Raw genomic sequence first — 14722 nt, forward strand, 5'->3', positions numbered from 1 at the left:
TTGCTTGAACCCGGGAGGCAGAGGTTGCAGTGAGCCAATATCATGCCACTGCACTCCAGCCTGGGCAACACAGCAAAACTCCATCTCAAAAATAAATAAATAAAAAGGTAATATTCTGCATAGTATTCCATGGTGTATATGTACCACAGCCATAAGAAAGAACAAGATCATGTCCCTTGCAGCGACATAGATAGAGCTAGAGGCCATTATCCTTACCAAACTAATGCAGTGACAAATACCACATGTTCTCACTTATAAGTGGGAGCTAAATGATGAGAACACATGGACACATAAAGGGGAACAACACTCACTGGGGCCTATTGGAGGCTGGAGGGTGGGAGGAGGGAGAGGGTCAGAAAAAATAACAAGTGAGTAGTAGGCTTAATACCTTGGTAATGAAATAATCTGTACAACAAACCCTCATGACACAAGTTTACCTATGTAACAGACCTGCACATTGCACATGTATCCCTGAACTTCAAATAAATGTTTTTTAAAAGGAAGGTCTATTTTTAACCAACTCCAGCTAAATCCCCTTTTTCCTCTTCCTTTGCAGCATTTTGGAACAAGCTATAGTTCTATACAGTGATCGAGCTGCATTGAATTTTTTCTTAAAAAACACGTTTTTTTAAAAAAATGACCTTTTAAGTGTTAACTGAGAATTTTGCTTATTATAAAAATACAAACCAGAATTTGCAATAATCTTAGTGACTTCAAACATTTGACTCATGTCAATATTTCAAATAGAGTATTAATTGTAAGTACTGGTGCTAGAAAGAAAATTTTGTATTTATAGAAAAAACTTTTCATTTAGAAAATATGTTGTTTAAACAATCTCCCAATCTTCTAAATAATGTGAAAGGAAAATTAAAGGCCCAGTAGAACCACATATTCAGAGACCAATGTCAAACATATTAGAGAAATTATTTTAGGCATTACCGAGGAATATAGAATATTTTGGATGGTTTTCCAAGGTCTCCATACCAAGCTTTAGATCCGTGGAACTTATTCCATACTGGTAATCAAGGATTGGCTATTCCATAGGATCTCCAAACTCAATATGCTTTAAATAGAATTTCTTTTTCCTGCCTTCATCTTGGTCATCTTCCTGTACTGTCCCATCAGGGAAGGGCTGTCTCATTCACCGAGCAGGCCCAAAGATAACATGTGGGAGCATTCAAAGAACCTCTCTTTCACTTTCTGTCTGCCTACCTTGTCACCATATAATCAGGAAAAGAATCTTCTTAATATTTCTAGAATCCTCTCCCCTTTTGAATTCTCCCAGTCAGTTCCCTCTTTAGGCTTTCTTCTTGTTTGAATCATTGCAATAGCCTCCTGATGCCTCTCCTTGCCTCTGGTCTTCCTCCCCAGTCTGTCCTCTATATTAATGATCTCTATAAAAGCAGACCTGATAACATCTCCTCTGTATTCGCTGCTTTAATGGATTCAGTATCAGCTTTGGGATTCCTTGGTCTGGCATGGTACAGCCTCACGTGCCATGACCCCCGGCCTGCTGTTCTAGTCTTCTCTTTTGCCATTCTCCATCTCTACAATATAACCTGTCAGCCTAGGCAGAGTCTAGCATGTGCAGTTCTCCTGATGGATCACCATCACCCTCTTCCCAACGCCTGTTCATGCCTTATCACAGGCCACTTCACACCGCCCAGAGCGTTCTTTTTTACCCTCCCTCAAATGCAAGTGAATTGTCATTTCACCTTGAAGCCAACTTAGAAACAAAGCTGCATCTGTGATAAACTATAGAGTTTGCTCTGATGTCAGAGGAAATCAATACAGTTTAGCTAATGTTACCCGGAGGCAGAACGATACAGAGAATACTTTTGGAATTTGTTAGTAATTTTATTTTAAAATCAAAGTTGTGCTGCTTGTTCTTGTTCTTGAGTTTTAAGGCTGTTTCATGTCTCCAAAGGGCTTAGAAATTTGAATCGGAAATAAACGGCATCAGAGAAAAGAAGTGATGGGCTGGGTGGGGGTCTTTCTTGGGAAGCAGAAGTCCTGCCTGTTTCCTCTGGGGCTTGACAACATTAAAGCATAATTAACATAAGGGCTGACATGTATTAAACATGTATCAGGTGCTTGACGTCTTGCTTGGTGCTTTACATTTGTCTGTTTCTAAATTTCAGTCATTCCTATATGACGTTTTGTGTATTTTGCCGTAGCTAAGTGCCATGTAGCCTATTATTTACTTAATATTATTCCTTAAATGGACTTAATCAGCCTACTTTTTCCTTTTCTTGTACTGCTTACTCTAAGCAGTGGTCTGTAAGTGTGCAGTGCTGGCTATATATTCTTATATTTTAATTAGTTTTTCTATTTATGGTTTTCTAAAACCCCATAAAATAAATACATGATTATTATGAAAGAGTTTACGTATTATCTGAAAATTATATATCGTACCATAGTTTGTGAAACTGTGGTTCATTTAATCCTCAAAATAAGCTGTTGGGTTAAGAATTCTTATTACTGCCATTTGCATTCAAGAGGGAAAGGTGAGGCAGAGAGAGATTAAATAACTTGCCTAAAGCCACAAGCTAGGAAGTGAAAATCATCCTTTGAACTCAGAGCTGTGCAATTCTAAAATTTAAGTCCTAAACACTATGATATTCTTAAGCAGATATGGGAAACTATTTTATTCGTACCCCCAGTTTTGTATGTGCCATAAATATAACTTTGTAAAATTCCAAAGGTATGTAAAAGGAATTAAAAGTAAATACAAAAAATTTAAATAGTTGTGTAGGGTTGATTTTATTCTTCTTCGTGTTTTTAAAGACAGAATCTCGCTCCATTGCCCAGGCTGATGCAGTGGCGTGATCACAGCTTGCTACGACCTGGAAGTCCAGGGTTCAAGCGATCCACCTGCCTCAGCCTCCTGAGTAGCTGGGACTACAGGTATGCACTACTATGCCTGGCTAAATTTTAAAATATAAATGTATTTAAAAAATAAATGTATTTTGTAGAGATGGCATCTTGTTATTTTGCCCAGGGTAATAATCTCTAGCTCTTGGCCTCAAGCCATCCACCAGCCTCGGCCTCCTAAAGTGCTGGAATTACAGGTGTGAGCCACTGTACCTGGCCCTCTCCTTTCTTTTCCCTTTTGGTCAAAGGCATTAACATTCCCCTTGCTTTGCTTTTATGATTGAACAAGGATATATAGATCTTGAAGATAATTCTGTTCAGTCCTAGTATTTCAGAAGTCCAATTTAACACAAATATTCATTCCATGGTTTTGCATAAGTGTGTGTGTCTAACTGCTTACTGAGAAATTCTTAAAAATATTAAAAATGATGTTGGCATGGGCTGATTTTGAAGTGGTAGGCTCCCTATCCTTGCTGCCACAGGCACAAAGGGTGGTACCAACATTTTTGAAAAAAACAGATTTGTTTGGGCAAATGAGGAGTGAGAATAATTTCCCCAGCACCTGGTGAATTGTTTATGCTAATTGGGTCATGGCTGGCACTGGGTGAGTGTGGGCTGCCTGTCATGTGTGGTATGAGAGAGCAGGAATGATTAATTGATTGAAATTAGTTCATTGTATTTTCACATCATTTTCTTCCTTTCTGGCTCTCATTCTCTCATTTTCTCTCCCCCTTCCTCTCATCCCCATGCCCTACTTTATGTATGAGTCCTGAATCACAATACGTGGCAAAGCAGATCCTTGCTGGGGGCAAAGGCACTAAGAGCATCGAAAGGCTGTGTGCAGTTACATTGTGGGCACCAAGAATAGGACTTTGTGTGCAGAGAATCATCCTGTTCCCAGGACACACTCCAGAACAGGAGGGTTGGATTCAATGGTCATCTATGTATCTATAGAGTTGGCAGGCTGCCTAGCTCCACGATGTTTTTTCTCTTGATCTTCCTTCACTGTCTTTTTCACACATTATGTTCCCTGTATCAAACATAGGTTTGGAAAGCCTGGGTGTCAGCAATTAGAGGTCTGAAATGGAATGAGTGGGCAGTTAGGACGGTAGGCTTGGTAGTTAGTTTGTCAGCTGTGAGTGAAGTGCCATATACTGCTTCCTGACTAGAGTGATGGAGAAACAACAACAACAACAATAAAATAAAAAAATAAAATAAAACAACAAGTATTTGTTGAGGGTGATGGCTCAAGCACCACGACTGGAAACAATAAAAAATAAGTTCTCATCTGAAGCACTTCTCAGAGACAAGGGTCTGGAAAACAGTATGATTATATATCAACTATCTGGATAGCAAACCAACAAAAATATAGGATATTGCCTAGCAGGACTCTGAGGGGCAGGTGGGAGGACATTAGAAGGGAGAATGGAAGAAGTTATAACCTAGTTGACTAATCATATCCAGATGGGGATTGGGTTGGCTCACAAGCACTGATCCTGCCTCTGCCCTTCTGAAGCGGATCAGACCTGTAGGTTCAGATATGAGCCATACGTAAGGTCATGACGTGAAGGGCTCAGGAGACAGGCATGGAGGAAGAAGACAACCCAACTTCCACTATGCAAGGCTCCTAAAACACCATGGCCAGGCTTCCAGTGAGTGGTTCTCAAGGTGTGTGTTTCCAGTGTGTGGTTTAGATGGGTGTCTACACCCGCCTTCCTTCGAGTCTGGTTAGAAGCTGAGTGGGATGGTAACTAGTTTGAGGATTAATCAGCCAAAAAGCATAAAAACTAGACTAAGAAGTAAACATCTAAGAAGGAAGGGAAAAGGTGATCTCAAGGTGCAGCTCAGAGCTGGCTTTCTGGACATGTTCAGAGCAGCTTTTGAACTGAACTCAATTAAGCTCACCGCAGTAAAAGTTGGGCGTTTGCCTATTCCATAACTCTGCTTTTAGGCAAAATGAAAACTCTATCATCCAAGACTATTCTACATCAAAAAGCCCTTTTCAGAAGAATACTACTCAGGGATCCCTGGAAATCTGTTTTAAAGGATTGATTTTTTCAAAAATAGACCTAAATTCCCCTGCTGTATATTCTTTTTTGTTCTGTCTTATACGAGTTGCAGCAGAGTTGATGACTTGCTTCCATTACCTATATCTCGATGTATTTGAATACTATTTTTGCATGTCCTTACCTTCAGTCTTATGCAGGCTCCATTTTCAACTAAAGATTTTAATTCTTTAAAAGTCTTAGGAGATTCTATTTTCTCAAACTTGAATCATCACACTCTTTCCTGCAGTCCAAAATGTATCTTTATACTATGTACCCATAAAAATGTTAAAAACATAATAATTTTTTTAAAAATTATTTTTATAGTGCAGATTTAAGTGTTCTTACCCCATCAGTTCAATAGAGACATTTAATAAATGTTAATGCCTCTACTGTATAAGAAGGATGATACTAAGCACCGAGAAGATGCTATTTAAGGAGATCACTGTGATTGAGGTAAGTCACAGATGCTTAAGTTATCATAAAACAAGAGTATCAATAACTAATCAATAACAATAGACAAGGCACTAAACACTTTATAGGCATACTTCACTTAATTCCCAAAATCTCCTATGGATTCGGAGCTAGCATTATATCTATTTTGATGAGGAATCTGAGGTTTAAAGAAGTAAAGCCATTTATATGAGCTCATGCATCTAGCAGGTGGTGGAGGCAGAATCATAGATGATGACAGTGGCTGTAGTGTAGGTGTGAACAGCTGTAGTATAGACAATGGAAGGAAGGCCTGGGCAAGTCAAGCAAAGCTTTACAGGGGAGGTGACAATGGGCCTGGGTCTCCCTGTAAGCACAGCAAAGGAAATAGTAAGAGCGCATTCTGTGTTTGTTACTACTGTTCCTGATTTTGACCTAATGGAGTGCTACCAAATGTCTTTGTCTCTTGGGGCCATGTTTAGAAGTCCCAGAGGTTTAGAGTCAGGTTTAGAGTATATTTAACTCAAAACTAAAGGTTCAAAAGTCAGCTGTTCTGACCGATTTCACAGAGTGGGCAAAGAGTGGAGGTGGGTGGAGGTGTGAGGGGAGAGAGGGGATTTGGATGAATTCCTCTTTATTTTTAAAAACAACTTAAAGAGACTCTTAGCTGCTCACTGTGGCATTCATCAGTTGTCAAAACTGGCATTTCCCTTTGTTGAACAAGACAATGTAGATGACAGAAAAGGTGCATTATGACAAGTAACAGTGACGACTGCGCCTGGTTCTAATGCCAAGTGTTATTTTAAATGATAAAAGAGGAGGAATCATTAGCAGGAGTCACTAGGATTGCCTAGTGACTTTTGTCACTTGGCTACCTTTTAACGTATTTTTCCTTTAGAAGGTAATTTAAATGTCCAAGGATATTGATGGTTTTTGAGAAAAGAAACCTCACGCAGTGGACAGGGCATGGATGTGGTAAAATGAGATCTGGTTCTCTCTCTGGTGTCTTGTTTTAAGCTGTGTGATTTAAGGTCCCGGCGGAATGACTCTGAACTACAGGTCGACCATCCCTGGAAGTGTGGTTTGGTCAGGGAAGTTACCTTCACTGATCTGCTAACTAGATGAGAGGCTGCCTCTGCCTGGCAAGCAGCATGAGATAACTTAAAATAGCGTGGGCTTTGGAGTCGGATATGTTTAAATGAAAATCCTGACTCTGCTGCTGTCTAAATGTACAGCCCTTTCAAGATACTTCACCTGATCAATCTTCAGTTTTCTAGTCTGCAACATGAGCATAGGATTCCCGCTTCCCCAAGTTCCTTTGAGGATTAACAGATACAATGAATATACAAGGGGCAGCCCTTGATACATAGTCCTTTTTATTTTTATATTTATTTTTATATTTATTTATTTATTTATTGAGATGGAATCTCACTCTGTCACTCAGGCTGAAGTGCAGTAGCGCCATCTCGGTTCACTGCAATCTCTGCCTCCTGGGTTCAAGTGATTCTCCTGCCTCAGTCTCCCGAGTAGCTGGGATTACAGGTGCCCACTAGCACGCCCAGCTAACTTTTGTATTTTTAGTAGGGTTGGGTTTCACCATGTTGGCCAGACTGGTCTCGAACTCCTGACCTCAGGTGATCTGCCCGCCTCGGCCTCCCAAAGTGCTGAGATTACAGGCATGAGCCACCGCGCCAGCCCATAGTCCTTTTTAAAAGTCCATTTGCATCTTCCCCGTGGTTGGAATTCATTTAAAAGGGAAGACCTAGATAGAAAAAGTTATTCAGGTAAGAATAGCTGCATGATGCTAAAACCTTTACTATGAAACAAAGGTCAGTAGCTCTCAGCCCTGACTCCACATTTGAATCTCGTGGGCAATTTAAAAGATTCCCATGTGTGGGGCTTATCCCCGGAGATTCAGATTTAATTGGTCCATAGTAGACTCTAGCATTTAGGTTGTGAAAGCTCCCACATGTGGCCTATAATCCCAGCACTTTGGGAGGCTGAGGTAAGAGGACTGCTTGAGGCCAGGAGTTTAAGACCAGCCTGGGAAGCATTGCAAGATTCTGTCTGTACAAAAACTTAAGAAATTAGCCAGGCATGGTGGTATGTGCCTAAACGTACTTGGGAGAACGAGGCTGGAGGATTGCTTGAGCCCAGGAGTTTGAGGCTGCAGTGAGCTATGATCCTGCCGCTGTACTTTAGCCTGAGATGACAGAGCCAGACCCCTCTCTCAAACAAAACAAAAAAAGAAAAAAGACCAAAACAAGGATTCCAGGTGGTGTTCGTAATGTGCCCTGAATTCAATTGCTGCTTCTCAAACTTTAACATAAATTACCTGGAGATTTTGTTAAAACGCAGAATCTGATTCTCTAGGTCTGGGGTGGGGCCTGAGATTCTACAGGCCTAACAAGCCCCAGATGAATGAAGCTGGTGCTGTCAGTCTGGGACCACACTCTGGGTAGCAAGTGACTGATGATCCGTAACGGTGGTTCTCAAGCTCCAGTATTCATCATAAAAACCCATGGGCTAGTTGAAAATATAGCACTGGAGCCTGGGGCTGGCCTTCCCAGGGTCTTTTTCTCTTGGTTTAGGAAGAGAGCTAAGAGAGTTCCTAGCCTATAATGTCCATTTTAACCTAAAAATCTCATGATGTTAATTTTGTGATTTTATAATATGTCTTCTCTTCCAGTTCAATTGTTCACTACAAAATTACAGAGTCTGAAGTTGAGTGTGTGGAGTAGCATTGTCAGAAACGCGAAACACGGATGAGCTCAAATTATGTGATGCCAAGACATGTTGATATTTGAAGCCATGTGCATCTCTAACCTCTGGAGTTCTCCTTTTCAGTTAAAGGGGACTTCTGCAGAACTCCCTTCGTGTTAGGATTTACCATTGGCAAACGACTCACTGGTTAGTCAAGAGAGCCTCCTTCACTGACAGGAGGCAAACAGGATGGCCCTGTACATTTTCTGCTCTCTGCAACACAGCATACCTTCTAAAGCAGAATCATGAAAGAGGCAGCAGATCTCCCCCATCTTGAGGTCAAACCAAGGGAAAATGGAGGTGGGAGAAGATAACAGGTTCTTTATTCAGAAGAATAGACCAGGCACCTTTGAAAACCTCGGGGACTTCCAAAAGAACTTGTCTCATGATAAATTGCCTTTTTCCTTCTTTTTCTTCTCACCCTCCTGGATTCCTCTTGCTTTAACTAGCTAAAACATCCTCTATTCAAGGAAAGGCTATTGTCACTTTCCAAGAAAAATCTGAAAAACCAACCCTGTGGGGATTAAAAGCAAAATTCTGGCATTGTTGCTTTGGATAAATATTTTGCACATGACTAATACGGAAGGTGTTATCTTCCTGGAACTTTATGAATTTCTAAATAAATTGATATGAGGCTGTCATGTGGGAAATGAGAGAGAGGAACTCAGGTTTTCTTGCTTTCCCCTTTAAAAACATTTACATCTGTAAAAACGCTTGATCAGTCAACAGAAATATTTGCATGACAGTGAGAATAGACCACTCAAAAACGCAATAATCACACAACAGTTTAGCCAACCAAGCCTTAGGTCACCCAAGTTTTAGATACTTAATCCCATACTGTACTTTCAACTGGGCCTTCTTTTTAGAACAAGTTATCAAAATGGGGCTACTTGGCCTTACTAATATCCTCTGCACTGGCTGGATTGGCTGAATGGAGAACTGCCATGTGGAGTGATTCAGCAACAGCATGAGACCCTAATTGTCTCAAATGTGTTTCTCAAGAGCTGGCCACCAACTTGCCCTCCTTTACTGGTCCTCGGGGCCTTGCCATTGGTTAGATACAAGCTCGAGTGAGGCCAATGTATGCCTCTGGTTTGGATGGGAAGGGTGCAGGCCATGGTACTCAGGCCTTCACCCATCCACTGTTCCTTTATTAGGTCTAAGGTCTAAGGGGTGCTGGTTGTCCAGGACAGACTGTGGAGTCTGTGCAAAGGGGAGGGAAGCTACAGTGGAGGAACCCATGCAAGGCAGTGACAAGCCCCAAGGAATGGTAAAAGCAGAACTTGAGAAAGGAGCCTCCCAAGGTAGTAGGTCCTGTGTGCTGGGGATCTAGGGAAGGTGTTGGAGGGAGAGGGGCTCTCATTTTAAAATGAAATGAAGGACAAGACAGATGGGAAGCAGCAGGATGAGCTATTTTTCAGTTTTGCCCTGAGTTGGGTTTTGACAAGACAAGAAATGAATCACTGCATTTTTAAATGTATTTAAAATTTCTATTTTTTTATTGCTAGAAATAGGTTTAACTTTTATCAGACCACATTTCTTGTTTGCAAGGCAGTGGCTTCATTGTGAAGTGTTCTGTTTGTTGTTTGTTTTGTTGACAGAGTCTTACTCTGTCTCCCAGCTGGAGTGCAGTAGTGTAACCCCCACTCACCGCAACCTCTGCCTCCTGGGTTCAAGCGATTCTCCTACCTCAGCCTCCCGAGTAGCTGGGATTACAGGCGTGCCACTGCGCCTGGCTAATTTTTGTATTTTTAGTAGAGATGGAGGTTTCACCATGTTGGTTAGGCTGGTCTTGAACTCCTGACCTCCGGTGATCCACCCACCTCAGCCTCCCAAAGTGCTGGGATTACAGGTGTGAGCCACTGTGCCCGGCCCATTATGAAGTTTTAAATAGCAGAGGATGGCCTTTTGCCCGGGATTTTTACTTTATTGATTTGCTCGTGTGTAGCATTTCTTATGTGGCAGACACTGTTTTAAGCACTTTAAAATCTTACCTCATTAATTCTCTTAACAACCTATGAATTAGGAACTATTACTGTTTCCATTTTACAGAGGAGACTGCAACCACTATATCATCCTGCCTCTAATGTTGAGGACAATGTTCCTGTTCTGAGGTGGAAGAAGAGAAAATGGGATTAGGTGTGCTGGTTCGTAAATGCTGTCACTAGACTGATGAACTGGCTAGGTAGTCATCCCTGGGGCTCTTGCTTAAAATGCAAATTTACAGGCCTTACACCAGGATGTCCGATTCAGGAAGACTGGGGGTTTTGAAACACTGACCTAGACAATGTGTGGGGGAACCCTTGCCCTTCCTGCAAATCCAGGAATCCTTGATTGAAACATCATCTGATTACTCTAATATGAACGTGACTCCAGGGAGCAACAGTAGCTTATGCTGCCACCTCCCATGCATTTTCTAGTCCTTCCAGCTCCGGTGTCTAAACCACAGTCACTGATGGTGACAATTCTGACCACTCCACCCCCAGCTCCATCTGCTGACAACCAGAAGGCTGCCTTGAGTCCTCCGAGCCTCCCACATCCTGCCTGCTTTCCTTCCGTAAGAGCTTGGAGCCCACGGTCTTCTTAAAGTCTTAAACCATCCCCACAGCAAGACAAAGTGGGCATCTTTATTCTCTATAATTAACCGCTGCCCCCCTTTCTGTTTTGCCAACAGCTATGCGGTTCAGCGGGATGACCCTGCCACAGAGCATTATTGTCTCATTCCAGTCGAATGGACCAATGATGTAGCAATGTGTGACCTTGAGACTGGAGAAGGGATTGAGCCTAACCTCATCTCTCACCCTCTTCCAGCCTCCATTCTACATCTACTTCCAGCATCTTCTTACTTGCAAAAACAGAAGAGGTTGGAGATCCTGGCCAGTCTCTCACTCCTTTCCTTCTTCACTCACATTTTTATGTCTCTTTAAGTGGCTGAGAACAGCCATGTTGACTTCGTACACCCAGAAGGTTGAGGAGAGTTTGTTATTATATCACTTTTGCTAATTTCAGGTCTGCTGATGATGACCTCAGCAAATCAACCAGATCATTTCTAACCCATCTTGACTTTAAGAAGACTGGGTCATGCTCTGGGAAATGGAAACAGAGAAGGAGATGGCTTGCAAGACCCCTGAGGTTATCACGATAAATTGGCTTAAAAGGGAGGTAAAAGCAATTCAGAGGACCACTTGGGAAAGCCCAGACAGGATATTATCGGTGGCCTGTGTGAAGTTCCCATCACCATCTAAAGTGAAAGATGCCAGAATTATAAAAACTGACTGCATTTTTTTTCTCAGCTCTGCTTTGTGACTTCTAAGAATTCAACTGCTTTTCTATTTTAAAATAGGGACATTGTCCTCCTTCTCAATGCATCACCTGCATCATTTGGGACATGCCCATTATCAGGTTGCTTTGACTGAACACCTTAAACATTTCATGGAAAACAGAAAATATGTGTAAAAAAAAATCTCCTTGTCACGAGATCCCATATAACACTCCAGCTTCTTTCTTTAATATGGTGGAAAAACATTCTAAATTCCCCAACAGAAGGGCAAGAAAACTGGAACCTAATTGACCATCTTGAAACATGTAATAAAAACAGACACATTAGCCACAATTCACAACAGGCTTGCTCCCTGAATATACACTAGTAATTATCTGAAGCAGTAACTGAATTCAGCTAAAATAGAGAAGGCAGCTATAGAGAAGCTCAGCGCTTCTCTCAGAAGCCCTAATCCTGCTGGATTCCAGTCCACTAGGTCATGATGCCCTAAGATTTCAGGTGCAGTGGCTGCAAACTGGAAAATCTCCAAGGGGAAGAGCATTCCTGATTCTTTTTGGACATAAGTGTTGGACACAAGGCGGTAGGAAATCATTTCTAACATAGCTTTCTGAGTGGCACTTGCACCAAAAGTTGGGTATTTTTTTAACCACATCCAAGAAGTGTGGATTTATTTATTCTATTATATGCCTGCCTCAATTCCAGCAGCAGTTTGGTAGAGGTTATCAATTTAGAAATACCGGTTATTAAACTTTCAGAGCAAAGCTTTAACAGCTACAGCCTACACGGCTGTTCATATAAAACCGACGTGCAGATAAGAGGAGTTTCTTTTTCTTGTTTTATTACCTTGAGCTCCTTGACTGTAGAAGAATCTTTGAGCTGACTCAACATCCAAGAGTCTATGAGCAGACTCCACATCCAGAAAATAATCCATTTTGGGGTAATCCATCCTTGAGGTTCCAAACACAGAGTTTTGAGAGAAAATGTTTACTGGAACACCTATACAGAGGAAAAAAATCCGCAACGTTTTAGATGTCAAGTATAAAGTGTATATATAGATGTACTTTAAAATGATTGAAGAAGAATATCCCATTATAATATTCTACTACTTGATTGACATTTCCAATTCTAAAGCCACCCCTCAGCATAGCTTTCCTACCATATGAGAAAATGCAGCATTTAGCCAACATTCATTAAAAGTAATATATGCTACCCTGGAAAAACAGATGATCTGATCTAAAGAGAGATAACATACCAGCCTTTCCTTGCTTTATATTCGCTGGAACATGTATTGTTAAATTCACATGCTATCCGTTTTATAAAGGTCTATTTGATAAATAGCATGATTAAGTGTCCGCCGTTGTGAGTGCTGATCCTCAGCTGATCCTGCGACTTTCGGATTCCCCTGGAGCAGGGAAAATCGCCTGGGAATCTGAGCCTCCACTCATAGATGCCTTGCGTTTATGACACTCGCTGACATATTTGCTGTACAAATGCTTTGAATTCCTTCCTTTCCAGCGATTCCCTTCAGCACATTTTATAGAGTGCTAGAGGATCGTCACCTGCCTGGCAGGGGCTGGTTTTGAGAAATAATTGTGGTTGGTAGAGCAGCAACAATGATTGCAACATTACAATGATCCCTATGATATTATCATACACTAGCCTGTCACAAAGCTAATATACTTCCCCAGAAAACATTCAGCTTGTTGGATTCTTTTTTCAAGCCTATGTAACCTTTCCCTGTTACTTGCACAAATGAATTATTTCTATTTCTGCAGAATATTTATTTGGAAAGAATTAACAAGACAAATTCATTAAAACCAAGCTTAGAAGGCTAATCCAATTGGTTTCTCTTTCTAACAGTATGTATTTTAATTTAAGAAACCAAGTCCGGTAAGACAAAACTTTTAAAAATACTCAAAGGTACCTCAATAGCAAATATACTTACTGCAAAAAATAAAAATCAAGGGCTATCTGTCAGCGGTAAAACAAGAGTCGTTCCAGCCAGTAGTGTCTTTGATCTTGCTAAATATTCCCGGTGAAAGTAAACGATTTTGATTGTTTGATTAGAACAGTGATGAATAATGCATACAGTCCACTGGACTTCCTTTATCAGATAAAATGGCCAGAGCACGTTACCTTAGCAACGGAAGGTGACGCCAGCCTCAGCCTCTGCACCCTCCCCTGCGAAGAAAGAAAATTACCAGTTTCCCGTGTAAAACTTTGGCAGAAAATCATCAAATCCACATGTATACATCATGCAGGGCTATTCCCCAGCCCCCTATCTCTTATGCAGAGAAGTGTCATAGTCATTAAAAAAAAAAAAAGATTTATGTCTTCATAGTTTATTTTTATAATCCCAAATCTTAGTTTGATTGGTAGCTACAAAAGAATAGAATATGAAATGATTAAAAATTTAACATATAGAAAAGTTGTCTATAAATTTTTGTGGGGGCACCAGTTCTCACCCTAATGCTGGCCTAAGAGTGGCAGGGAATGGGGGAGTTTAGGGAAAGGCCATTTTAGCTTAGCATATGTTAGACATTCTCCTGTTATAATTAATACACAGAACAGCCACCGGCATCTAGGCTGAAAATAACTCTTCCCTTCTGCGAATCAGTCACTGGAAGAAGCTTAAAAAGCTGTCTGAAATTTCCCAGATTCTGAAAGATGCATTATAGCATAGATCTTGTGGGAGATACTCCCCAACTCCCATCCCCGGCAAAGGAAAATTAGCCAAAAAGGTATTTGAAAGGAAGAATCTAGAAGTTAGCGGATACTCACCGGCACTTGTTGACCCCTTTCAACAGGACACGGTAGAGTACAAAACAAAGCAGTGCGACGCTTCTGAGCCCGCAAGCCCAAATGAACAGCTTCTAATTTTCCCTTCAATCTCGCTTTAAGAGCACTGAGCAGAGGGAAGTGATGGATTTGCCCATTTATACTGTGATGAAATGCAACCCTTAAGAAGCGATCTGAGTGGAGCTGCTCTTTAGAACACATTAGACTGCTAATTTAAGAAAATTGAAAGGTTTTGTTTTACTGTCTTTTATGTGTTCTTCTCTGCTACCCCCTCAATTTAATTTGCATTTAAAATTATTCTCATGTCTCCTCGGCTCTCCAATGTGTGGAGTACTTTCTAATCACGAAGGCTGCTCCAGTAGGGTTTGGTGCAACACCACTTTTATTCTGAGCTGCAAAACAAGGCAGGTAGTCATAATTGTGAGCTGTTTTCTGTAACGAAATACAGAAGGCACGTTTGATGTCACCCCTTCCCCCTTGCCTGGCTTTCTTCCTTTCCTTGCTTCTGATTGCCTGGTCAAATATCCAG

The 14722-nt window shown here is 41.2% G+C and overlaps 1 protein-coding gene across 12 annotated transcripts in view; it reads right to left on the reverse strand.

Annotated features, from left to right (window-relative positions):
• The window catches only part of LOC105482440 (phosphatase and actin regulator 1), a 578235-nt gene extending 563816 nt beyond the window's left edge, over positions 1–14419 (reverse strand). Inside the window, exons 1-3 of one of the 12 annotated variants that reach the window (XM_011742549.3) lie at positions 14176–14404; positions 13531–13575; positions 12238–12390 (exon numbers count right to left, since the gene is read on the reverse strand). In XM_011742549.3, the coding sequence (XP_011740851.1) occupies positions 12238–12340 (103 nt within the window). In that variant the 5' untranslated portion in view covers positions 12341–12390; positions 13531–13575; positions 14176–14404. Of the gene's footprint in view, positions 1–12237; positions 12391–12646; positions 12913–13339; positions 13576–14175 lie in introns of those variants that run through there. The other 11 variants (XM_011742548.3, XM_071096034.1, XM_024792994.2 and 8 more) reach the window with 11 other exon arrangements.
• Between the last annotated feature and the right edge of the window lie 303 nt (positions 14420–14722).

Source organism: Macaca nemestrina, chromosome 5 (assembly GCF_043159975.1).
Source record: "Macaca nemestrina isolate mMacNem1 chromosome 5, mMacNem.hap1, whole genome shotgun sequence".
Classification (NCBI taxonomy): Eukaryota; Metazoa; Chordata; class Mammalia; order Primates; family Cercopithecidae; genus Macaca; species Macaca nemestrina.